Raw genomic sequence first — 26784 nt, forward strand, 5'->3', positions numbered from 1 at the left:
AGGGCTGGGGATCCCAGTCTCCAAGGCCTTGCCCTCCGATGCGCTGGCATCCAGGGCCCTTCGGCCGCGCGCACGCGCAGGACGCAAGATAGGCAGATGCTGGCCCGCATCCTGCGCAAGATAACTGAGTGGTCTTTTCCAAACACCCGTGTTGGCCAAATGACTTCTTTGCTCATTTTATTTCAGCAAATTAGAAAAGAGTAGGGCTGAATCTAATCCCAGAGCCAGGTGTGAATGAAGGACAGGCGACCACAACTGCAGAAGTGAGATAGGACCGCGAAACGAGATCTGAGAAGCAGCAATGGACGCACAGCTTGCGGACTATGTCATTTCCATCTCAGCGCCCACGCAGACACACAGACACACAGCGGCAGGGCACGCTCGCCCATCGGCTTCTGAGCTGCGACAGTCACACCCGGATAGACCGTGGGGACGCAGTAGGCGTCAGAGGCAAGGCTGGGGTCATTGGGCACAGAAGGCACCCAAGCCCCTCCCCACCGCCAGCTCGAAGCTGCACCGGTGCATGGGCGGTTCTAATTGTTTGTTCTTCCAGGGAAATGTCACCCCTCCCCATGCATACACAGTGTTTATCTCTTACTTCCTATCTAACTACATTAATTAAAAGATCTTAAGGGGTGTTGAAAGTGAATCTAGCAACTTCCAGCAGTATTAAGAAAATACAGAAAACACAGACGAGATGTTATGACAATAATTTTTTTATTGCCATATTTTATATTTCTGGTATTTTCAGGAGACCTAGTCTGGACCTGGGAAGGGAGAGCTAGGGGGTGGGGGAGAAGGACTGTGGAGCGGGGCATTGGGGGCTGTGGGGAGAGGTGTCAGGAGGAGGCCAGGAGCTGGGCAGGAGGAGGGATGGGAATGGTGGGTTTTACAGAAAGGAAAGCTGGGCGATGAGGGGTGTAGGGAGGGTCCTGGGAGATGGACGGGGTGGGGGCGAAGGGAAGGTGACGGAAGGTGACTGGGGGATGGGTGGGCAGATGGCCTCACCCGTGACACACACAGGGGACATCCCAGGGCTTGTCTGGGTGGTTTTGTCCAGCCCCCCCCGACCCCTCCAGCCCCCGCCCCAAAGCAGGAGCATTTCTGTGTTACGAGCGTGTCAGGAAATCACGATAATATCCAAAGACATGGGTGAAAACATTAAGGCACAAATGTGCATAAAATACAGGAAATTGCAAACTCACACGCCAAATTGAAGGACGCAGCAGAGGTGGTGGAATAATAGAAAGCCTTGGAAAGCTCGAGGAGGCGCCTTAGCCAATAGGTTTGTCGTGAGGGGCGGGCAAGATTGAGTTTGAACCAATCCAGATGAGCCCTTTCGAGTAAATACCGGAGGCCGCCGCTCTTTCTGATCCTGCGCGGGCAGTCCCCAGAGTGTAGGCGGGAGCGGTTTCTTCAGGGAAGGTTCCCCTCCACCTCCACAACCCTCCCTCCCATCTGTGTCTTTGCACGGTGTGTGCCGCTTGCCGTCCCTTTGCGTCCTGGCACTGCGGCACTCCTACGCCCTTGAGCTCCTCTATCTAGCACCCTTGAAACCCTGTGTCCGCGCGTCCCTGTATCCTGCACCCTTGCACTGCTGCAGCCCCTGAGCCCCAGCGCCCTCCCGCGCGCTACTCATTCTGTGTCTGGGAAGCCCCGTCGCGCAGGATCCCAGCGCCAGGACGGCCTGGGTGGGTGGGGACTCTGCGGTCACCCTCCTGTGCACCATCCCCGCCCGTCGCGTCCGGGTCATGCCCAAGGACCCTCATCGAGCGCGCCGCATCCGGGTCCTTGGGCGTGAAATGGAGACGCTAGCAAAGCGACTGGCTGTTCTGAGGCCACCCGCGCATGGTATCAAGTGACTTGTGGGGGTTTTCCGGGTGCCCTTGGCTTTTCTTTCGCTGTCTTGGCGGGGAGGGGGACTGTCCAGAATTTTGGGAGGGACGGAGCTTTCCCCACACTTCAGGAGGGGAAGAGCTGGAGGGTGGGGAGCGGAGCGGGGATGATGGGTTCGAGTTTGGAACTCTTTAATCACAGGTCTGGTTATGGTAATGAGCTCACCACCAGGTCTCCCTTAGAGACTCCTTCGAGTCAGGACCCGAGACCCCAGGCTCATCTTCTTTTGGTGTTGTCTGCAGCCTTAGATTCTGTGTACAGCATCCTTCCCAGAGTCCTATGCTGGAACACCAAATAAGTCCTCATACCTAAGCGCAGACTCTCTTTTCTAGAGAAGCAATAACCTCCTGTAATATTTTCCAATGTGGAATGGGCTCGAAAAATGATTTTCCAGGCAGGCTGGGAGTACAGTGTCCAGTGGCTGTGTTGGGTGGTGCCTTTGGTTGGCTATTTTAAACTCCTATTCCAGGTACCCACACCTGCATGGGTTTATCAAAGGGCATATGCTACCATCTGCCTGTCCCCCTGCTTCTGATTCCACTTCCCTTCCCCATGTAGAGTAACAACTTTCCATGAATTCTTCTTTATTAGTTATACAGGTATTGTTTTTGTGTAATTGTTTCACAATCTGTGATTTTGATATGCATAGATTTACCTAGTCTTTCGTAAGGCCTCCCTTCAGATTTTCTGGGAAAGCTCTAAATCTTTTCCGTGACTGCATAACTCCTGGCTGCCCAGCATACATTCTATTGAACTCAACCTTTCCCCTGTAGATTGATATTCACTTTATTTGCATGGCTTTGTTTCTCCACAACCAAGAATTGGTTTTGCCTTAGAAGTAAGCAGTTTTAATGCTTATTGCAACTTCCTCAGATTCTAGAAAGGGGCTGGGTGCTGTTGCTCCTGGAAAAATGACAGATAAACTTACTCTTAGCCTCCCTTGCAACCCGGCATCTGAGCATGGGGATATTACGGAACCTGGTCACATTCCCCTTCTGTGTAAGCCCTGGCTCTGCACACAGCCACTGACGCCCACCCATAATTAGGAACTTGTCTCCCACTGCTGCCTCTTGCTCTTGGCTTTGTCTCACTTTTAAAATACAGCCAATTAAAAAACTTATTACTGTTGTTATTCAGGTATGGTGAGGCCAACAGATCAAGACATGACTGCCATTGAAAAGATAGCTGTTATACTCACAGTTCCCAAGAGGAGGGGCACAACACACCTCACAGGGCCAGGCCACACTGAGAAACAGCAGGGTCTGCTAGGAAGCAGGGGGAGCGAGGGGAAATCTTGAGAAAGACCCTTGTTTTTTCTACAGGAAAGGCAAGATGAGGTAGGGCAAGCAGACTCAGGATTGCCTGGTTTGAGTAATTTCAGCTGGCTCGGGGCATAGGGCCTGTCCCTAGTTGTGTGGTACCTGCCCTGGGGTGATGAGGGCAGGTGGACAGTGGCCTGCCCATGAATGTGAGAGGAGATGCTTAGGGTGTGGGCTCCGGATTGGTGAGTTCACATATGAAAGGCATGGTGCTCCTTGGTGAATTGTTTCTGATCTCTAGGAAACATTCCCTTCAGTGCCCTATCGTTCATTCCCTTCAGAGCCCTGGGAAAGAAACTCCTATTTGCTTAGGTTGGGATGATGGAATAACTTTATATGAGTTGTATATAGTGACTCAAGCCCCTAGAAATATTCTTAATATTGCTTTAAGCTTAGAAATATCATTGGGATATTTGGAATTTTTAGGACATTGAATTATTTAAAAGTTTTGACTAAAATATCTAAAAAAGTTAGCACTATATTTGCAATTAAAACATTAAATTGAGTCATTAGTTTTGACATGATTTTTGAGTTGAAAAAGTTAAAACATTGTCCAAAGTTTGTTTTTAATACTGGAGCATTAAAAGAAACAACATTTGCTATCTGTAAGTTTAATCATTAATTTTACAAAAGTTATTCCCTTCTCCTGGAGGGTGGAGGTTGCAGCTAGCATGTTCTCCAGGAGCATCCTGGCAGTGATATGGGCTCTGGTCCTGGCTCCTGGGCATGGATAGTGGTCTCTCCTCACCTGGGTTATCTCCTGGAGTGGTGAGGTCATCTCCAAGCCCGTCAACTCCACAGCCTAGCAGGTGACTTTGTAGGCCTTCCTGTGTTCTCTTACTCATCTCCTCTCTTTCTTCCCTTGGCCTCCTGGCTAATATGTGGCTCCATGTGGTCGGGCTTGCCCAGAATTTACTGCCTTTCTCTGGCTGGTGCTGGTCCCAGCCCTGAACAGGAGGTTTGATCACTCAGACCCTTTCCCTGGTCATGGCGACAATCTCAGTGACCAGCATGACACCAACTCTAAGCGTTGGTTGAGGCATTTGGAAGAGAGGAACTCTTGTTTACAAAAGGATTCTGACTCCAATTCCAACGTGGGGTGGGATTGGTTCTCCATACCACCAAGCAATTCTGCAACACCAGCTGGGTGTCTTACAATTCAACTAAATTCTGACACCATCTACCTGGAGATAGCATCAGATCCCACAGATTAAGGGTTCAGTCCGACAAGAATGCCCCCCACCACACACTCTTCAGATGCCAGTGACAAGTCCAGTTGTCTTCTGTGCTTCTGTCCCACCGAATCAGAGGTTCCCATGACCCCCTCCTTGGGTTTGATTAATTTGCTAGAGCAGCTCACAGAACGCAGAGAAGCATTTCACTTCCTAGATTACTGGTTTATTATTAGAGGACGTAACTCAGGAACAGCCAGGTGGAAGAGATGCACAGGGCAAGGCCCCGGGGAAAGGGCTCCAGCTTCCATGCCCTCTCTGCTTGTGCCACTCTCCCCAAATTTCTACCAACCCAGAAGCTCCCTGGAACCAGTCCTTCTGGCTGTTTTGGAGCCTCCATTACATAGGCATAATTGATTAAATTATTGGACATTGGCAGCTGATTCAATCTCCAGCCCCTCTTCACTCCCTGGAGGTCAGGGGGTGGTACTGCAAGTTCCAATCCCTTGATTACATGATTGGTTCCCCTGGCAACCAGCTCCCATCCTTAGGGCCTTTCCAAAAGTCACCTCATTAACAGAACAAATGACACCTTTATTGCTTTTATTATAGGAAATTCCAGTGGTTTCAGGAGCTCTGTACCAGGAGAAGGAGGAAGACCAAATATATATTTCTTATTATAGATCACAATAGCACAGTTTGCTAGGCTCAGATTGATTGTAGTAGAAGCTGAAGGCTGCCAATAGGAGACACCTGCCTGGGGACTCCACCAGAAGGAAGAGCTTGGAGAGAAGACGTGGCATATATCCTGAAGACATTCGGCCATTAGAGCTCTGCTGGATGAGAGCTGGATGGCACAACACCCTTTCAGGAGTGCTGTGGTGTGAATAGCACTCCCCGCCAAACTTCATGTTGAAATCCCAGGGTGATGGTGTTAGGAGGTGGGGCCTTTGGGAGGTAATTAGGTCGTGAGGGTGGTGCCCTCAGGAATGGGATTAGTGCCCTTATAAAAGAGCGCTCCCTTGCCCCTTCTGTTATCTGAGGACACAGTGAGAAGTCATCAATCAATGAATCAGAAAGTGGGCTCTCTCCAGAACCCAAATTTTCCAGCACCTTGACGCTGAACTCCCAGCCTCCAGAATTATGAGAAATAAGTGTCTGTTGCTTTTAATCCACCCAGTCTATAGTATGATAGCAACCCTAGTGGACCGAGATGAGGAGCCAAGGAAGGTACCTCCTGCATTTTCAATTCTATGGTTCAAATTAGTTTCTGTCACTTTTGGTCCTGACGCATCAAGATGAAATAGATTTCACTTCCTAGAAAATTTACTTGTGCCATTTTATTAAAGTATTACACTGGTATTTACTTGAGCTGATGCAAACTGGCCCATTTTTTTTCATCCTAGATTTGAGAACCCCGTGAGATAAGGGAGTAGTCATTCATTTGACTTATTTTAGTTAAGCAAGAACAGGCTTGGACAATGCAATTGAGATTTTAAAAAATCCAGGAAGAAATTCCAAATTTTATTTATTTATTTTATTTTGGTAAAAAACAAATGAAATTACCCTCTCAAAAGATTTTAAGTGTATAGTACAATATTCAATTATTATTTATATTTTGCTATTTGTACAATAAGTTACTAATCATACTTCACAGCTCAAGGCTCATTACCATCATTGGTCTGTGTAATGATCATCTCTTGTTTATTTACATATATTCCCAAATATCTTCCCTGTTATGCCCATTTTCCTTGCTTACCTGCTTTCCAGTGCACTTTTTACAAAAGTCTAATGAAGTACTGGAAATATTTTGAAGGTGTGGTATTGTTATGTATAATAAGAAATATATATTTGGTCTTTCTCCCTATTCATAGCTCAGAGCTCCTAAAACCCTTGGAATTTCCTAAGTGATGAGAATCATAAAGGTATCTTGATATTCAAAATAAACCTCTGTCAATGACACCAGACTGTGTTAATGAGGTGACTTTTGGAAAGTCCTTGAGGATGGGCGCAGGTTGCCAGGGGAACCAACCTAGTGAGATGGGGTTGGAAGTTTCAGTCCCACCCTGACCTCCCAGGAGGGGAGAGGGGCTAGAGGTTGAATCCATTATCAATGGCCAATGATTTAATCAATCATGACTATGTAATGAAGCCTCCATAAAAACTCAAAAGGATGGGGTTTGGAGAGCTTCCAGGTCAGTGAACACCTAGAGATTTGGAGAGAGTGGTTTGCTCAGAGAGGGCATGAAAGCTCCGTACTCTTTCCCCATATCTTGCCCTATTCATCTCTTCCACCTGGCTGTTCCCAAGTTATATGCTTTTATGATAAACCAGTGATGTAGTAGGTAAAATGTTTCTCTGTATTCTGTGAGCCACTCTAGCAAATTAATGGAACCCAAGGAGGAGGTTATGAAAACCTCTGATCTATAGTCGGTGGCTCGGAAGCATAGATGACAACCTGGACTTGGGGAGGAACTAAAGGTTCTTGACTTTGTTTTATGGCTAAACTATTATTTTGTCTTGCTTAACTGTTTTCCTTTGTTTCTGCATTTTCTCATTTCTCTGATTAAATTTGTTCTTTGAGAGTCGGGGGAGGCCTAGGAAGCTAAAGCTTTTTTACAAACAAGAGGCAGGGGACACAGGGGTCAGCTGGTGTCTGTCTCTGGGAAGGCCCCGCAGACTCCTGCTGGGTTTCCTAAATAGAGTTTGGAGACCAGAAGAGGGAGCTCTCATGTGCTGCAATGACAGCAGAGCCCAATAGGAAGAAGAAAGAATGCTCCTCTTTTCTGGCAAGGACTCAGCCAATGAAGACAAGAACTTTTTGTTTACTGTGGCCCTCCCAACTTTCTTTTCCTCTCTATAAAAGTGTTCTCCTTCCCTTGCCATGTGGGGATTTGCATGAGGCTCACCATGGTTGCAGACCCCAAGTTGCAATTCTCTGCTGATCCCGAATAAACTCATCTTTGCTGGAGAGATATTGACAGTCTATTTGTTTCAGGTTAACAGACTTCAACAATTCTTTTCATCTTTTTGCTGGACTCAATTCGATCCCTAACAAATGGTTAGTTCCTCTCCCCAGCCTCCACCCCCATAAATGAGTTTAAAGAAACCTTTCCTTTAAGTATGGCTTATTTGGGTCCCACGCATTTTGATGTAGTAATTTCAGTATAAATGATTTCTAGGTATTTCTGATATTTCTCATTTTCTACCATGTTTATATCTTAGGATCTAAAAAATGTATAATTTGAGGTAAAAATGATCATAAATGACAAAGATGGACATTACATTCTGATACAGTGAACACTAGATCAAGTCAACATAATCATCTTAAGCATAAATGCACTTCATATCACTTCAAAATACCAGCTAATTGCAATCCATGTGGAAATGGGTAAATCACCATTGTCACAGATTTTTAACACCTATCACACACAGACACTGAGAAATCAAATACAAACTAAGCAGTGATATATATTTTTTAATTAATTAATTTACTTTTTGGCTGTGTTGGGTATTCGTTGCTGCACGCGGGCTTTCTCTAGTTGCAGCAGGTAGGGGCTGATCTTTGTTGTGATGCGTGGGCTTCTCATTGCGGTGGCTTCTCTTGTTGCAGAGCATGAGCTCTAGGCACACGGGCTCAGTAGTTGTGGCTCGCGGGCTCTAGAGTGCAGGCTCAGTAGTTGTGGCGTATGGGTCTAGTTGCTCTGCAGTATGTGGGATCTTCCTGGACCAGGGCTCAAACCTGTGTCCCCTGCATTGGCAGGTGGATTTTTAACCACTGCGCCCTCAGGGAAGCCCACTAAGCAGTGATATTGAAGAGCTCAATAACACAATTAATAACCTCAAGATTTTGGAACTATAACCAGCAAGCAGAGGACCCACTTTCCTTTTGAGCACACAGGGACCATTTGCAAAAATAACCCATCCATTCAGTCATAGAGGAGAGCTCATTAAATTCCAAACTCTTGTGTTCTACATCTGTAGTGTAGTAAAGTATAAATTATTAACCAAATTGTAGTTACAAATTCTGTATATTTGGAAACTAAGTAATATATAGCTAGATAATATCTGGGTTAAAAAAGAGATCATATGGGGAATTAAAAATATTTAGATCCTAATAAAAAGAAATACCACCTAAAAGAATATATGTGATAGAGCTTAGCTGTACTTAAGAGTGGATACAGCTTTAAATGTATCAGGAATAAATACATGTTTAGAAACAAGTTTTCAAGCATATTATTATGAAAATCTAGAAAAGTCTGGAAAACTATTCTCACAGATAATACCATAAGTGCAATTTATATTTGCCACTCACCTTTTTCCTTTCAATACGTTTAATTTGTTGGAAACCAACAAATACCCCATCCTGATTTTTTTCCCTCTTCAGTTCTAAAATGAGACAATAATTTTCTTTGAAGCAGAAAAATACAAATGAAAATATGAAAGAGTCCTTATTTAAGGCAGTCTGGTAGTTTTGTGGAGGTACCACCCTGACGTGTGTGGCTTTCAGCCTCTTTAGGTCAGACATGGGATGGACTGAACCATCCTGAACACCAATCTCAGCTTTAACACTCTGTGATTTTTTTTTTTCATTAGAACATGGAAAATTTGGAGGAATATCATTCCAAATCTGACATCAATTCTGATGTTTGTGTTTTTCTCACAGGCAGTTAACTCAATTCTGTCACTACCTAACTGGAGATAGCATCAAGTCTCACAGGTTAAGGGCTCAGTTCTACAAGCCTGTCCCCAATTCAGACTCCAATTGAAAGTTCAGGTTGTCACCTGTGCTTCTGACTGACCCCACTATAGATCAGAAGTTTCCTTGTCTTCCTCCTTGGGTTTGATTACTTTGCTAGAGCAGTTCACAGAACTCTGAGAAACATGTTACTTACTAATCACCAGTTTATCATAAAAGGATATAACTTGGGAACAGCCAGGTACAAGAGATGCACAGGGCAAGGTATGGGGAAAGGGCACAGAGCTTCCATGCCCTCTCTGGGCATGCCACCCTCTCCAAATCTCCAGGTGTTCATCGACCTGGAAGCTCTCCAAACCCCATCCTTCTGGGTTTTTATGGAGGGTGGGACTAAAACTTCCAACCCTCTCTTACTAGATTGGTTCCCCTGGCAACCTGCTCCCATCCTCAAGAACTTTCCAAAAGTTACCTCATTAACACAAACCGTGATGTCACTGACAGAGGTTCGTTTTGAATATCAGGACAACTTTATGATTCTCATCACTTAGGAAATTCCCAGGGTTTTAGGAGCTCTGTGCTAGGAATAGGGAGGAAGGCCAAATATATATTTCTTATTATACATCACAATATCATAAACATAACGACTTCAAATTTGCCTCCTAGTAAGTTGTATTTCTTAGTCCTATTTCTGTCTTTTCTGAGAAATAAAAATTGCTTTCTATTCTTTTTCCACATGCCAGACATGAAATTTCCAGAGTTATATCTTCTTAATCTCAACACCCTCAGCTCTTCAATCATTTCTCCTACACCCGTAGTTGAAGATCTCTTTACCATCCCCTTTTGTTTGGTTTGTGAAAACAGAACTTAAAATAGGGTAACTCGAAATGCAATAAAACACACATCAAATCCTTAGGTTGATGTGCGATTACAACTTCCTTTAATGAAAACTTAAGGAGAGAAAAACTTTTCTCTCTTCTCATCTTAGTTTCATTGGCTGAGACCCCATAATTAGACTGACAAAAACAAACAAACAAACAAACAACCCATCGGATCAACAAGAGAAAAATAGTTTATTAATGCATATGGTGCACATCACACGGAAGAAATCTCAGGTTAGAACTTGGGCTTATACAGCATCTTAACAAATAAACCTGTAGAGAAGTGACAAGAGAAAGGAAAAGGGTTTTAGGCTTCCGGGGTGTCAAGCTATGGGAAGGTAAATATTTGGGGGGAAACCAATGGAAGACAAGTGTCATTAGTGCAGGTCCATCTTGGCCCTGACTTTCCATCATCTTCACAGCCAGAAGACTTCCCTGAGAGGGCACTTATGGCGGTTTTCATTTTTCAGAAGTTTCTGCTTTTAGTCAGTTAAGGAAACTCTGGGAAGGCATCTTTCTGCAACTGTTGATCCTCATTTGCCTCCAGCTCAAAATAATCTTTATGCCAAAGTGACACATTTTGGGGTAGTATATTCTGCTACCCTTAGAATCCTTTATTTCTCTTCTAGTGGTCTATTTTTTTGTTACCTTAAAAAAAAAACTACTTTGTCACACTTATAGAAAATATTCAGATTTTTTCATTGTTACTAATTTAATTTCAGAACTTTATACTAACCTATTTAAAATACAATATTGAGAAATATGGAATATGGTTCAGAATCAGCAAAACTGGGAATTCTGCTCTTTCATGGTGAGGCATTCTTTTATTTAGTTCTTTTTTTTTTTTTAAATAAAGCTTTGAGTTTTCTTAATTAATTAATTAATTTATTTATTTATTTTCGGCTGCGTTGGGTCTTCGTTGCTGCTTGCAGGCTTTCTCTAGTTGCGGCAAGTAGGGGCTACTCTTTGTTGCAGAGCACGGGCTCTAGGCACGTGGGCTTCAGTAGTTGTGGCACAGGGGCTCTGTAGTTGTGGCTCGTGGGCTCTACAGCACAGGCCCAGTAGTTGTGGCGCTCAGCCTTAGCTGCTCCATGGCATGTGGGATCTTCCCAGACCAGGGATTGAACCCATGTCTGCTGCATTGGCAGGCGGATTCTTAACCACTGCGCCAACAGGGAAGTCCCTTATTTAGTTCTTTGATGTCTTTGATGTCAGCATCAAGATGCTCAGAGCCTGCCAAGTGTCCTACTGTATCGGTGGTATTTATGAAATGTTATTCTGAGCAATAATTCAGACCATCACCCACTCTTATTCTGCCTCTGACCTGAAAGTGGGAGTCTTCAGTTCTCTGGATGGTTCAAGAAGCAGATGAGGGAGAGAATGCACATCTCTTCTTTGCCCTCTCTTCTCCCATTCCTTGTCTCTCGTCTGGAGGGTACAAAGGAAGCTGGAGGGAAAATGCCAGTTTGAGTCTGTCTTGGAAAATGGGAATTCTGCACAACACAATTTTGATTCTGCTGGTCTTAACGAAGGATAGTGTGATACTGTGATGAGACCCTCTGGTCTATAGACATTTGTGATACTATAGTATCACAGGTGATGCTTGGATTTGTGACTGGCAACTGAAGTTGCAGGGGGGGCAGTCTTGTATCACTGAGCCCTTAACCTGTGGGGTTTGATGCTATCTCCAGGAGTGTCAAAATTAAGTTAAATTGTAAACACAGAGAATTGCCTGGTGTGGGGAAAAATCCACACATTGGAGTTGGGAGCAGGTCATGGATGGGTTCTAACAATGTTTGTCATTCCTCATTTCCAAAAATCTTTCATGCATACATCTTCAAATTGATGGCTGCTATAATTTGCTGAGTCATTCCCCTATTATTGGACTTTAAGCTTCCCCCCCTCCCAAATAGTGATATGACAAACACTTCTCCAGACCAAACCAAATGACGATTTATTTCCACTTTGGGTTACTTTTATAGAACATATTTTGAGAAAAGGAATTCCAAAGGTTATGAAAAATCTGAAGATCCTTAACACATACTGCTACATTGTCTCCCAGAAGCAATATCTGCAACATCAGGTTTTTTTTGGTTGAAACCCAGCAGGAGGGACTTCCCAGGTACAAAATCCCCTCCATATCCCCCATTCCTTGTTTGTAGAAAAAGGCATTAGTGTCCTAGGCCTTCCCTGAGTTTGGAGGAGCAGACTCAGACTCTAATTAGGGAAGTGATGGAATGCAGAAACAAAGGAAAAGCATTAAGCAAGAGAGCTTGAAAAATAGTTCAGCAATAAAACAGAGTCCTATTTCCTCCTCAATCTGATGCAAATTCTTGAGTTGTTCTGCAGAAACTAAGTCCCCCACCCAGGTGGAGGATGGTGACTACATGCTGACAAGCAGGTAGACCCAAGACTGGTTGGAACCAGTGTTGGAACCAGATGTTTAGGATTTCTGAAATATCACCTTGTTATCTCATCACCAGCCAGTCAGAAGAAAGTCCCCCAGCTGCTTACCCCAAATGCTGCCTTTAAAAACCTTTCCCTAAAATCCACTGGGGAGTTTGGGCTTTTTGAGCATGAGCTGCCCATTCTCCTTGCTTGGCACCTTGCATACTTTCCTTCACCACAACTCAGTGTCAGCAGACTGATTGGCTTTGCTGTGACATGGATGAATGGACCCAGGTTTGGTTTAGTAACAGGGTCTCCCAACTTAATAGTGAAAAAAAAAAGTCTCACTTTATGTTTCTATTTCTTGGTAACTGGTTAGAGTGTATATTTTTTCTCATGTCTATTCAGCATTTGCATTTTCTCTGTGAGCTGACAAATTCCATGGGGCAGGGGGTATTTTTCCGTTGTACTTTTCTGTTCCAAATTGTATGAACTCTTTGTATATTTGTGGCTGACATCTTCCTAGTTTGGTTATTTGCCTTTAATGGTTGTGCCTGATTATTTTTCACACTCACTGCATTATCATGGCCTTTGCTCATTGATTTTCTTTTTCTTCTTTTTCCCCACTTTTCTCTCCACTGTGTTCCTAGTCTACCCAACAAAGCAGCTAGGCTCGGCCTGAAGTGCTTTCCTCCTTCTAACCATTGCTCCACAGAACTAACCTCAGTTTTCCAGTCACACTTCCAACCGCTCATTTAGTGCATTTTCAAGTCTATGCCAGTGTAAACAAAGAGAATAAAGAGTGTCACTCATCACCCTGTTATAGAAAGAGGTAAGTTGCAACCCACTACAGTTGCCCACTGACAGTGTGCCCTGAGGGGAATTCAAGATGGGGGAAAAAATGATGAAACATTCTGCACTTTGGATTTACCAGGCCCCCAGACAGTTAAAATGCATATCTAAGGAATAATTTCAATGACCCCATATTCTTGCATCTTCCCATAGATAGAAAAGCACTAAAATCAGTAACTTATCTGTTCCTTGTGGTTAGCAGTAATCTTTTATCAAAATGTATGCTTGACTACAAGTATTTCCCAGCCAAAACAATTCTAATATATACTGGCTCCTCCACTACCTCTTTGGACCAGTCCCTTCAGAGGTAAGGAGAGGCTGTGTGGATAAAGACAACCAGCTTGCCTTATTAGTAAACAAAGGATGTTGTGGCACCACAGCCACCCCAACTGTGCACCCTGAGGGGATTCAGAAAGCAGAAAAACAGGGTACTGGCCCTAGATGGTTAAGGTCCCTATCAAAGGAATGATTCCAATAAGCCCAGACTATTGTATCTTCCCATACATTAAAAAAAAAAAAAAGCACTAAATTCATTAATTTAAGATGTCTGGTTTTTTTTGTTTGTTTGGTTTTTTTGCGATACGCGGGCCTCTCACTGCTGTGGCCTCTCCCGTTGCGGAGCACAGGCTCCGGACGCGCAGGCTCAGCGGCCATGGCTCACGGGCCTAGCCGCTCCGTGGCTTGTGGGATCTTCGCGGCGGGGCACGAACCCGTGTCCCCTGCATCGGCAGGAGGACTCTCAACCACTGCGCCACCAGGGAAGCCCCAGATTCACTTTTAAAAAATTAAAAATTGCATTTTTTTTAAACCACGTGCTTGGTTAAAACAACAAAAAACCAAAAACAAACCACCAGACCGCTCCTTCCCTAAACCTTTTTTGTTTGTCTTTAAAGAAATGCTAACGAATTTCCTGGTATTGACCTGGAGACTGGTAGCCCTGGGTCTTATCACAAGTCTTCACTCTAAATCAATGAGTTTCCTCGCCGCTGGATTCCCCGTGCCTGAGGCTCAGGGGCGAACTGGGGACCTAAAGCCTGGGCTTCAGGTAGGACGTTGGCCACCCACGTGGGGTGGCCCTCACAAGACGTGTTCCTCTGAGAGTCCACGCCGGACCTACGCACGCGGGGAAGGCACACGCGGTTCGGTTCATACAGAACGATTTCACGTGGCAGGGTGCCCAGAAAGCGTCCCACGCAGGCCGTATTCCAGCCTAGTCCCCACCCCGCGTGGGCGTTGCGCCCGGAGGAGGTGCTTGCAGCTCAGGTCCTAGCAGCTTACAAAAAAGACGTTTAAAATGGACTTTTCAAATAAAACTGTTTCCCTTTCGCACACGAGTCACTTATGGGAGAAGTGACAATCCCTGTAAGATTTCAGCGTGCAAGGACGTGGGTCGGCCCGCGGGCGGGAGACTGAAGCGCGTCACTGTTAGCTGGGCGGGGCGGGGGGGGGCGGAGAGAGTGTACATCGCTGCCAGGACCCAGGCGGAGTGTAGCGGCCTGTCAGGACCCGGGAGACTGGAGTACACCACTGCCAGGACCCTGCGTGGAGCACACGCCTGCCAGGACCCTGCGCCGGGCGCCCAGCTATCCCAGTCGCCATTCTTGTCCTTCGTCCCTGCTCACCATCCCCGTCCGTACATCCCCGTCCCCGGCTCTCCGGCCGCGCTTTTCCTGCGTCCCGGTCCCCGGCTTTCCCCCGTGTCTCCGGCCTCGCCAGCCCAGCCACCTGTGCTCCCCGGTCCGCGTCCCTGTCTGCGCCCTCCTCGAGGGCCCCGCCGCCGCTGCCCTGGCGCTTCCCGCGGGCCCAGCCGAGGCCGCCTGCGCCCTGTGCCAGCGCGCGCCTCGCGAGCCGGTGCGCGCCGACTGCGGCCATCGCTTCTGCCGGGCGTGCGTGGTGCGATTCTGGGCGGAGGAGGACGGGCCCTTCCCGTGTCCCGAGTGCGCCGACGACTGCTGGCAGCGCGCTGTGGAGCCCGGCCGCCCGCCGCTCAGCCGCCGCCTGCTGGCGCTCGAGGAGGCTGCCGCGGCGCCCGCGCGCGACGGCCCGGCTTCTGAGGCGGCGCTGCAGCTGCTGTGCCGAGCCGACGGGGGCCCGCTGTGCGCCGCTTGCCGCATGGCCGCGGGGCCCGAGCCGCCCGAGTGGGAGCCCCGCTGGAGGAAGGCGCTGCGCGGCAAGGTGCGCGCGGGCGGCGTCCCATGCGCTGCCCTTCCCCGGAGGGTGCCCTGTCCCCCCTTCCCATCCCCAGACTGCGCCCTGTCCCCCCTCCGTATTATCCGGATGGCGCCCTGGTCCCCAATCTCCATCTTTTGGACGGTGCTCTGACCCCCCCCAATACCCCAGTTGTTGCCCTGTCCCTTTTGCTTCCTCCCTCTGTACGGTGCGCAGAACCCTTTCTCCCATCCCTGGACGTTGCCTTGTTCCCCCATTCCCTACCCCCAGAAGTTGCTTCCTCTCCACTCCACTGCCTTCGGAAGGTATCCAGTCCCCCTTTCCCCATCCCTGGACAGTGCCCTTTCTCCCCATCCCCCCAGGATGCCCCTGCCGCCTTCTAAGTGTTGTAGTGGCCTGCCCCACCCCGCAGGGGCAGACAGTCCTGCTGTGGGCCCCGCCCCCATGCCTTGCCCCTTTTGTGTTACTGCCCTGCCCCTGGCGTGACGTCACGCTATGGTAGCCCTGCCCCCACGAGCAAAGTCCCCTCCTAGGGGACGGGGCCTGAGGCTATCGGCCCTTCTGGAGTCCTGTGCGCCCCCCTCCCATTCCGTCTTCTCCCGAGTCCCTTAACCTACTTTGTTCTGGAACCTTTTCCACTGTGCTTTCATCCGTTACATGTGGCACTTGATTCTGGGTCGGAACCCGCCATCGGAGAGTCTGGTCACAGCTGGGGTCTGGGGATCCCAGGGACCCGCTGTGTGTGTGGTGGGCTCACCTTTATTTCTTAGAGAATAAAGACAGCCAGGCCCTGGAGTGGAAACAGTGTGGTCCCTGCCCACCAGACGGGAGAGAGTAGCACGTTTGAGGGTACATGTGTCAGGGGTTGGGTCCTGGGGTCTCCTAGGTAAACAGTGGAGTGTAGCATCCAGGGGCTTGCTTGGGGCTAGAGCATGTGGCCAGGGGACTGGTGTTGGTCTTTCCTCCTGGTGAAGGACCCCACCTATCCAGTCAGTGCATGGAGCTGGGCAGGCCCTGGGTGTGGCCAGCCTCACCCCAAAGAGACCACCCTCCATCCCTACGCTGGGGACAGTAACACTAGGGACCCCAATGGATGGTCTTGTGTACAGTTACCCTGTTGGATTCTTAGCACAAATATTTCTCTCAGACTGGAGAGAGCATAGTGGGTCACTAAGACCACCCTCTCTGGTGCCTGCAGGGTTTTGAGGTGTCTGGTGGGCCAAGACCATGAACTGAGGCCTCTGGCCCGTCAAGGGATTCTGGTGGTGCAGTGTCCCTCTGGACTGGGCTTAGGTGGGCCCCAGACCTTCAGAAGTGGCCACACAGCCCATAACCAGCATCTCTTTCCAGGAGAACAAGGGATCTGTGGAGATCATGAGGAAAGATCTGAACGATGCTCGGGACCTGCATGGCCAGGCTGAGTCCGCCGCTGCTGTGTGGAAGGCAAGTGGGGTGGGGTTGGAGTCCATGTGAACAAGGAAACGTGGCTGTGTACCCTGACCCTATTTGGCAGGGCGGTCAGGGGACTCTCCTCCCTTGAGGTGGTCGGTGGTGGGGCGGTGGGGGGGGGCGTCTCGGGGTAGCCCGAGGACATGGGTATCCCTCCCTGCCACCCACCCATCCTGTAGGGACATGTGATGGACCGGAGGAAGAAGGCCCTGACTGACTACAAGAGGCTTCGGGCCTTCTTTGCTGAGGAGGAGGAGCGCTTCCTGCAGGAAGCAGAGAAAGAGGAAGGGTCCCTGGATGACGAGGATGAGGACCCAGCGGAGAGGTTCAGGTCCCTGCTGCAGGCTGTGTCGGAGCTGGAGAGGAGGCACCGCAACCTGGGCCTCAGTATGCTGCTCCAGGTGGGCACCCTGTCCTGGTGGCCAGGGGAGTGCAGAGGGGGCACAGATTCAAGAATTAGCAAGGTGGTAGCTTACCAAGAGAGAAGCCTTTAGACCGCTGCCTGGCTTCCATTTGGGGCTGAATTTCAGGAATGAGTAATCCAGGAGACTCTCCAGCTTCCATGTGGGAAGAAACATTTGCAGAGAGGGGGGACTTGCATCCCGATATTGAAGCACTGGGCCCCTGCCCTGTCCTGGGGCTCTACACGTAGGAGATGGCTCTGAGGTCAGGAGAGGCAGGGATCCTGGCGAGGATGGTGGTTGCCATGCCCTCATCCTGAATGTCCTTTACACTGTGCCCTGAGGCTTTGCCTAAATCTGGAGATTCTGGGCTCTTTGCAACCCTGAGTCTGAGCCGGGAGCCAGCAGCCTCTGTCTTACCTCCTCTGAGCTGAGAGGTGTCATTTCACTTCTGGCAATACTGGTTAATCAGCTCCAAGTGGGTGGTGACTGTGGGTGAGGAGACGTGTGGGTCTGGTGGGGCTGGGTTCTCCAGTCACCTGGCTTCCAGGATAGAAGCTCCCTCACTCCTTCTCTCTCTTCCCATGCAGTGATGTGCTGCCTGCCCAGGCACCGGGCAGAGGAAGCTCGTTCCATCCCTGGCCTGAAGCAGCTCCTCCATCCGCCTCCTTCTGGACCCCCCTGTCATCCTTCAAGACACCCCAACCCTGAGTGTCTTCTCCTAGGTGTAGATGTGGGCTGCGAACTCTGAGTGCCCACCTTGAGTTGCTGAAGACAGTGCTCCTCAGAAGAGTGTTTGTGTTCCCTTTTCCTCTAGGTGTTCATGTTTCTAGGCTATAAACATTTCACTGTAGAGATCTGTATTGGGGGTAAGTTAACCTAAGTGTATCCCAACTCCATAAAGTTCTTTTCGCTGCCCCAAGTCTTGTCAGATTTGCCGGGGTCTCCATGAGCTGTGGTTGTCATCTCCAGGAGGCCTGGGCTGTCCAGACCTGACACCTGCCCCATTTAAATGCAGCCTGTAATGGGGCTGCTTCACCAGACATGCACACCCAGGCCCACAGACCCCCACCCATGCATTGGGCATAGCAGTTAAGGTTAAATTTGGGGTGAGTGTCAAGGGAAAGGAGTGTTCAGGGTGCCTGGATGGGGAGGGCGGGCAGATCAGACCTGTCACCTCTGCTTGCGGTCCTCCAACAGCGTATGTTGCACAAACCTACACCTACAGCTTGAGGTCTATCCACAGAAACATGAGAACCTTGAGGTCCTCATGGAGTCTGTGTGTCAGGGGCAGTGCAGACCCTTGCTGGCCATATCCTCCAGGCTCTGTCCCTGCTCTGCCTCCGAGGGTGTCTACTCAGCCGGCTCTCATTTCTCTTCTCCATCTTCCATCCCTTGGATGCCAGTGGTTTTCCCCGGAGCCTGCCTTAGCATCACCCTCTATCTGCCCTGTCCACCTGCCTGTCCCTCACTGACCCAGGACTTTTCCTGGGGCAGGAGGAGCAGTCCCAGGCTCAGGCCATCCCCAGGCCTCGCCTTGGTGTTTCATTTCCCTGTACCTCTGGCTTCTCTTCATATTTCCTCTGCTGGACGAATTTAGCAAAACCTCTTGGTAGTAGTGTCATTGTGTAGATTCCTCCAAAAGACAAAACTGCAGCAGCGCAAAGTGACAAGGTCAAGGGGTCCAAGAGTTGACACAGACAGGCATTAAGGATGGTGGCTGGGGCTGTGAGTCATTCCCAAAAGTGCAGCTTTATGATCGATGGCCCGTTTCTGGACGAAGCCTCTCAAGATGGGTGTCACTGGCCTTTGGTGCTGCTGGCCTGTTGTGTTTCTGTGAGCTTGGGGGCAGCCTGCCTGGCTGGTAGCTGGTGCTTACAGAGCCCACTAAAGAGGGCTCGCTTCAACCAGTTTGCTTGGCGTCCCTCCTCCCATGTATTTTCTCTCCATGCCCTGGCTGGTCTCTGAGGAGGTGCTGTGTCTGCACTGCCCCATGTCAGGGGTCTGTGGGTTGGACTTCTCCCTGATGAGCCCTCCACCTCCTGCTTCTGCCGAGTGAAATTGGGGAGCTGCCCCAGTTTCGTACAGCTGGAGATCCAGCTACCCGCTTTCCTCCTCTGGCAGAGAGCTGCTGGGAGGCCTGTCCGTTCTGCTCTCAGTTGGCTGCCTGGAGACTGATGTGTAGTCAGGGCTGGGGTGCAGGCCAGAAATGTGGTACCCCCCTGGGTGCCCAGTGCTGGGGAGAGACGGGAGGTTCTGATACCAGCATGGAGTTGCTTGCTTTCTGACGGTATGTGGGTAGAATTCTCAGCGCATGAGCTGTCTCTCCCTTTCTCTCACATACTCTCTACATAAGAATGATGAGCAGAGGGGTGGGAAAAGCTGCCTGGTTGTGTATGGGAGAGTTAAGGGGTCATCCTCTTGGCAAGCACCTTGGCCAAGTAACGCTAATAAATAATCCTGACTCCTCAGATCAGGGGTAACACTAGGGGTGCCTCTGGCCCCCTCCCTGGCTCCAGTTTGAAATGCAGTGGGGACACAGGAAGGAGCTGCCGGCCTGTGTCCAGCAGGCCAGGAATGTCTCCAGCATGGATGGCCTTTGATTCCAGTAAGATTTGGCTTCTCACTTAGCAGCTCCTCTGAATGTCCAGTGGTGAAAGTTCTGTGTTGCCTGCTGGGCTGTACAACCGATCCCTGCCATTTCCTCACTGAAGTCAGTTCCCACTCTCTGTTCCCTGCTGACTGGTCACAGTGGCCTCTCTATTGTAGGCCCTTGTGCTCTGTGGAATAATGCTCCTCTTCCAGACACCAATGTATCCCATGGCCCCAGGCACACAGATCCTTCTATCAGGGAGGGCTCAGAGGTCACTTCCAGTAGTTGACTAGACAGTACATTGTGTGCTACCATATGACATGGCATTTCCAGCCCTGGGTTGGCGTGCCAAAGGGATGCCAGCATGGTTCCATGGGGTAATGTGCACCGGACGGCTACTGAATCTTGTCTGCAGCATCAAGAAGCTCGAGGTGACCCAGGTCCCTGTTACTGAGGTAGCAGAAAGGTGGATATGGGGGATACCAGCATGGGGAGCAGTGCAGTAGAACTGTTTCTGCCAACATGACATGGGCACGGGGGTGTCCCAACCTGATTTTCATGTCCAAGAGGTGCAGAGAACGCCAGGGAAGCTGGTCTGCTGACAATGTCCTTGATGCAGATGTAGCTTTTTCCCAGGGTATGACCTGCTGGGGAGGCTGGGACAGACCTCATGGCTATGGCCAGTCCTGAGGCTGAGCTCTGTGCAGACCTATGGATTGATGCCCATTCTCTTGCCGTTGTTGGTAGGATGTCCCCCTAGCGCTGCCCTGCCATGGGGGATGGGGGTGGGGGTGGGGTCAAGGAACACAAGAACTACACCCACAGCGGTTTGATGAGAATGCTGCCATTACTTTTCTGCCACCAGCTGACAGGCTGAGGACTATCTGGTGTTGGGAATGGTTTTCTCAGGTGAGATGATTGGGCTTATAAAAATGCCTCCTCTACTCAACCAAGTGTCCCATGGCCAGAGTCAACACAGATAGGCGGAGCAGTAGAAGATGTCTGCAGTGCCCAGACCAATGTGGTTCGTACTGAAACTGCAAGGAGCTCCTGCAAATTGTGAAGAGCCAAAAGTGACTGGAGTAAAATAACACGGCAGAGGTGTGGACAAGCAAGTGCGTAAGAGGAACCAGAGGGCTCAGAAGCCCAGGAGGAGATGCTCAAACTCCTTAGTTTTTGGAGCAATCACATGTCCATAAAAGTAATGACTCACACTGTGGGGCTGTTGGAGATGGGAAAGCTGCCACCATCTGTCCCGTGCACTGCTGCTGGGTTCTGCAGCACTGCTGCCAGGTGTCATCAGATTTAGGGCATGGTGACCCTGGACCCAGTGACCCACTCACAGGTGTTCGTTAGTCCTCTCCAGGCCCACAGGGGGATGCACCCTCAGGCATCCTCAGCACCATTGTCTTGGGGGTGGGGAAGACGAGCGCCAGTGCCCCTCAATGGAGGAGGTGGAAGGTCAAACGGGGGATGGAGGCTATAGAGTATGCTGAAGCCCAGAGATACAGAGGAGCTTGGCACATAGAGACATAGTGGAGCTTAGGGCACAGAGCTGTGGCACCATGCTGCAAACAAAGTGAAGTATAAAACAGCACTGTTTACCTAAACGTGTGCACATAGAACACTTCATGGAAGAATGCTTCAAACTTATAAATGGAACCCATTAGGGTAGTTTCCTACTGGAGTGGGGAATCCTATTGGAGTGGGGAATAGCAGCAAACAAGAGGTAAAGAACCAAGGTGACACAGCACTGTGGGGTGGGAAATGGGAAGGGGAGATTCTTTGGTCATCCTGAGACCACCCTAACTCAGGACTTGACGTTAGGGAAGGAAGTTAGATTCCAGGGTACTTCAGGTCACTTCGGCGTTTCTGTAGTAGCTAGCTAGTTCTGTAACTAGCTCCCTATCAAATCTGGGTGTCTGGTGTGTGTGAAAGGAGCCTTAGAAGTTTGGGAACGTTAAGGTGGTATGCATGCTGGAAAAAGTTGGAGGCCCCTATATATGAACAAAGAATACTTTTCTTATTTTAATGTGCAAGCACATTGGTTCGATCTTACAGACTCAGTGGGTGTCTGGCCATCCACCTCATTCAAATTTCAGGGGACCTTACTCCAGATTCTCATTTTGAGACTTCCGGAGGCTGTGCCCTCCCACCTTGGAGTGTCTTCATTTCTTTTTACTTGTTTATCGAGCTCCAGTGATGGCAGCTTCGAAGCCCTCTGCCCTGGACCTCTGTGCTTCATTCTCCCTCGGGTGTGGGAGGAGTGGAGCCAACTGTTTTCACCATGTTCAAAAATGGCCTCAGTGCACACCTAGTGTTTTCTCAAGGGAAGGCTGGTGCCTGCGAGGGGATGAAATGCCACAAACTAGGTAACAGCTGAACTTACTCAGAAAGTGAGGTTCCCACAGGTATCATGCTGGACAGAGGGAAGCACTCTGGGGGTGCCGCAGAGGCACCCCGACTCCTCTTCAAGTCAGGTGGTACGAAGTTGAGGTGCTTCATTTCCTAATTGAATCAGTCAATTTGGAGATGGATAATTTAAATGAGACAAAAATCCTTAAGGCTTTTTTTTTTAAAGATAACCTTTTGGACTCTAGGGGTTAATTAAACCTTCGTTCCTGAAGAAGGATGTGCCACTTCTACTAGACAAACAAGTCTTCAAGTATTTGTAAAACTATTTAGAAATGAAAAGATGTGCATTAAACATTGTCATCAATACAACAAATGATCGAGTAAGTCAATCAGTCAGAATTAAACTTTCACAGGCCACGGTAACAATTAAGGAAGAAAGGAGTCTGCGGAAAAGGCAGCCACGAGAGGTTGCTCGGGTTGTTTTGTGAAAAACAAAGAGTAGGCAGATTTGAAAAGAAGTCAACAGAAAGCCCAACACATTGGTCATTGATACAAAGACTCCTCACGTCTGGTATTTGTCAGTAGAAGACTCTCCTTTCGTAAAATTTCTCAATCCCACATCTTGTATCAACCACTGATTTCGTTCAGTGACCCAGAATGGTGTCTCTTCCTCCGCACGAGCAACCTCTCCTGGTTGCTTTTGCCACAGACTCCTTTCTTCGTTAATTGTAAAGATTTCATCCTCACGCTTAGGCTGCTGGACACCACTCGTCTGCCTCTGGAGAGCTAGCAGGTCTGCGGGGGCTTCCCCGGCACCTTGACCCGGGGCTAGGCTGAGCTCAGGGCTGACCGCACCTCTGCGGAGATCTGGCCATCCACGCGTTCCGCCACCTCCCGGGGTCTGGCGCCCACCAGTAAAGGCGACATTCTTGGGCAAGACCAGCCTGTCGTCGGTTCGGTGTTTCTGCGGCTCCTGGAAGGCCACTCTCGGCCGCAGCCCGGCGGGGCGTCTCGCGCTCCCCCTGTCCCGTAGGGGCCACCAGCATCGGAGGAAACCGGAGCGTGAATAGGGATCTGAGGAGTGCGGCCTAGCCAAAATGCCCATTCCCCTGCCTTCCAGCCGGCAGAGGCAACCGGGCAGCCCTCGGGCCCCCGTAGACAGTACAGTCGGCAACGAAGCGCGTACACGAGCGCACAAAGCACAACACTGCGTTCTGCGCCCTGGCTCCCGGCCCGTATGCAAATGAAGCGACTTTTCAGGTCTCGTCTGATTGGATAAGCCACAGGGCTGGTAGCAGAGGAGCCAGTGGGGCTGCGAAACTGCAGAGCGCCTTTATCCTATTGGTGGTCGCAGCATGCGGCAGCGTACTCCCCGAGTATAAAAGCTACCGGCCGGCGCTTGACTCAGAGAAGTCTGGTTGTCAAAGCAGGGAGGTGCGCGCCGCCTGCTGTTGGCCATCCGCAGCGGCCAGGAGCTCAACAAGCTGCTAGGCCACGAGCCCATTGAGCAGGATGGTGTATTGCCCAGTATCTAGGCCGTCCTGCTGCAACACCAAAGGCTCTTTTCAGAGCTACTCACGTAGCCAGGAGAAGAGCTATGATATATCGTTTCCTCTTTCTTCTGCCCTTATCCTTTCTTGCCTCTGCGCAACTGAAGTCTGAGAGTCAAGGTTGGTGCACGAGCTGGCAATGGCCCTGGCCCTTAAGTAGCAAAGGTGCCTATCACCATTGGCCACAGCAGGCACTTTGGACCTGGGCCATGGAAGCACGTTTTGTGCCTTAGTCCTCTGTGAGAATGCTGTGTGGGGTCGGAGGCACACATGGATATGTTTTATCAGGGGCATGGAACAGGTTTCCCGGGGGCCCCGTCTGAGGGATACCTTCTGTGGCCCAGGGCCCTCTGGTCTGCAGCAGGCACCGAGCACCTGGGCAGAAGTCATCCCTGGGAAAGAGCTTGGCTCAGTGTGGGCTCCACCCTCCTACTGCTTCACACAGACCTTTACTGCCAATGCTTCTTTTAATGACCCCATCTAGGACATAAAACTTTCTGTTAGCTTGTGATGGGGTTCAGGACACACTACAGCTGAACATGGCACCTTGGCATATTGAATATCTTAAGATGAGGAGTCTGAGAAAATGGCAGAAGAAGGAAGGTCACTCTGACCCCCCCCCCACCCTTCTCCCATAGGCCATAAATCCTCACTTGAGATCCTCCCAATACCCAGAGGAAAGGAGCATCCTTATCTCCAAAGACAAAGGGACTCTGACAAGAATCTGAACAAACAGGCCTTGCTAAGTTTCCTGCAGTTCACTACACTTACCTCATCTTCCTTACCTGTCATATTTACCCACAACTATCTACTCTTCATCAAACTCAGCATAAAATACTCAGGTCTAAGGAAAACCTTTCCTTCTTTCGCTCACTTGCCTTCTTTTCCCCATCACGTTGTAAATTATACAACTAAGAACCCTAACTAGGTAGAGCTGGTCCTTCAAAGCGGCCATGGCCTGAAGGAAGTATGGCACAAATGACCTCAGAGGTGAGACCTAATCCAGTCTCCTGGAGTCTTGGCCCAGTACTGCCTGTGGAGTCCATGTGCCCTGTTGGGACGAGGGAGGCAAATTAAGGGGAGAGAAAGGTAAGGCCAGAAAATGTGTGAGCTAACAAGATGGTCTTTTGTGCAGAAGGGCCACAATTGTTTCTACTAGGATGCAGAAACTGCCGTCCAGGCAACCTTCCTCTGTTCTGCTGATTTCCAGTCCCTGGTCACACAAGTGTCTGAGCTCTTCCAGAATCTTCCCCTCGCTTGGGATGTGTGTTGGCTGATTCTGAATTTCGATAGAGCCTGAGAAGTTTGTAGGTGCCTGTTGCTAGCCTTTTCCTAGCTAAGAAATCTAGGAACACAAGGCAACTCACCAGCCTGTGCAAAAGGGGGCTTTTTAAAAAACCAAAGACATGAAGATTCGTGGCAAATTGGTCATCCTGTAAATGTCCCCAAGCTGATCTCTGGAGTACGGGATGGCAGTAATGTTTGTGTGTGTGTGTATGAGGCCTAATTCCCGTAACGTAAAGTGAGCCGTTTAAAAGTGAACAATTCAGTGGCATTTAGCACATTCACGATGTTGTGCAACCACCACCTCAATCTAGTTCCAAAACATTTTCATCACCCCAAAAGAAGCAGTCACACCCCACTCCCGTCTCAAGACTGAGACACATGGGAAGGTTGGAACTCAATAACTCTTTCTTTCCTGGAGATGCTCTGAGGAGCGGGAATCACGCAGAAGGGAGAGCACCGGACAGAAAACCCAGAGCTTCCCAGTATGATCCTGAGGGTCTCAGACAGCGATGCTCATTCTGCTCAGCTGTATTCTTCTTAACGGGGAGATTTCGGACCTCAGCTTATTGCCTTCTTCAACCTGAGCTGTCTGCCCTGTGTCAACTTTGCATGCCTGCCTAAACACAAGTCATTTCCCTGGGAATCTCTTAGGTTTGCGAATAATCCTGGCTCTAGGAAACACTAGGCTGTTCTGAACTCTGGAAATGTCCCAAGTGCAGGAACTTCTGTCCCCATAGAATTTGGGGTGCACCTACCTCCTGGCATGGCATGTGGATGTGTTCACTGATGAAATAAAATTCGTACTTTGTGGAAGACAAGAGAAATTTGAACATAAAATTTGTTCTCTGCCCCTTTGGGCCTCCTCCATCCCATTTAGTGTGTATTGTGCACCTGCATTAACCAGACCTTCTTAGGAGATAACATTCCTTCTTAATCTCATAAGGGGTCATGATGAGCCACTACTTGCTTTGTACCTGCAGATCTGGACTGTGTAAACTGTTAATATGTCATTTGACATATAACCTTTTGTCTCAGAAACTGTGCTTGACTGCTAACGGGAAGAACTGTCCTCAGAGCTTTCTGAGAGACTGTCTCTTGGGTTATAATCCTCAGGTTGGCTTGAATAAAGTTGACTATTTTTTCATTGACATCACTATCCTGGAAGCTCTCTGAGCCCTCTCTTTTGGGTTTTTATGAAGGCATCATTACATAGGCATGATTTGATTAAATCATTGGCCATTGGTGATTGATTCAACTTCTAGCCCCTCTCCCCTTAGGTCAAGGGTGCAGCTAAAAGTTCCAATCGCATGGTTGGTTCCCCTGGCAACCGGACTCTATCCTAGGTGCTTTCCAAAAGTCACCTCATTAACACCTTTACACCTGTCATTACAGGAAGGTCTCAGGGTTTTAGGAGCTCTGTGCCAAAACCTGAGGGGCAGAGACCAATACATATTTCTTATTATGTCGCACTTCTCTTTGCAACTTTAGTGTGCTCTTTTAGGAAAAAAAAAACATAAACAATTCTGCTGCATCAATTCTATTATGAGTCTGCCCTCCTATAGACACAGTTGGGGCCTGCATCCCTTCTCGTTGGACCCCTAGAATAGGCTCCTGCGTCGCTCGTGCTCCTTTCTCCAAAGGGCCAATGGAGCATCCCACTCCCCACCAGCCCTTCCACAGTCTCCTGATGCTTCAGGAGAACCTTCAAAGGCCTTTCTGGGCCCCCCTCCCAGCACTTTCTCCACCACACCCTCACTCTCCCCACAGTTGCTCAGG

General features: G+C 49.1%; 1 protein-coding gene across 1 annotated transcript; it reads left to right on the forward strand.

Moving 5' to 3' along the window:
- Positions 1-1751: 1751 nt before the first annotated feature.
- RNF187 (ring finger protein 187) lies at positions 1752-18145 on the forward strand. Its single transcript, XM_049707449.1, has 5 exons — positions 1752-1851; positions 14679-15379; positions 16724-16816; positions 17002-17223; positions 17814-18145. Exons 1-5 carry the CDS (start codon positions 1752-1754, stop codon positions 17814-17816), a joined length of 1119 nt encoding a protein of 372 aa, XP_049563406.1. The 3' UTR covers positions 17817-18145.
- The last annotated feature ends 8639 nt before the right edge of the window (positions 18146-26784 follow it).

The sequence above is a fragment of the Orcinus orca genome, chromosome 3 (assembly GCF_937001465.1).
Source record: "Orcinus orca chromosome 3, mOrcOrc1.1, whole genome shotgun sequence".
In the NCBI taxonomy this organism is placed as follows: domain Eukaryota; kingdom Metazoa; phylum Chordata; class Mammalia; order Artiodactyla; family Delphinidae; genus Orcinus; species Orcinus orca.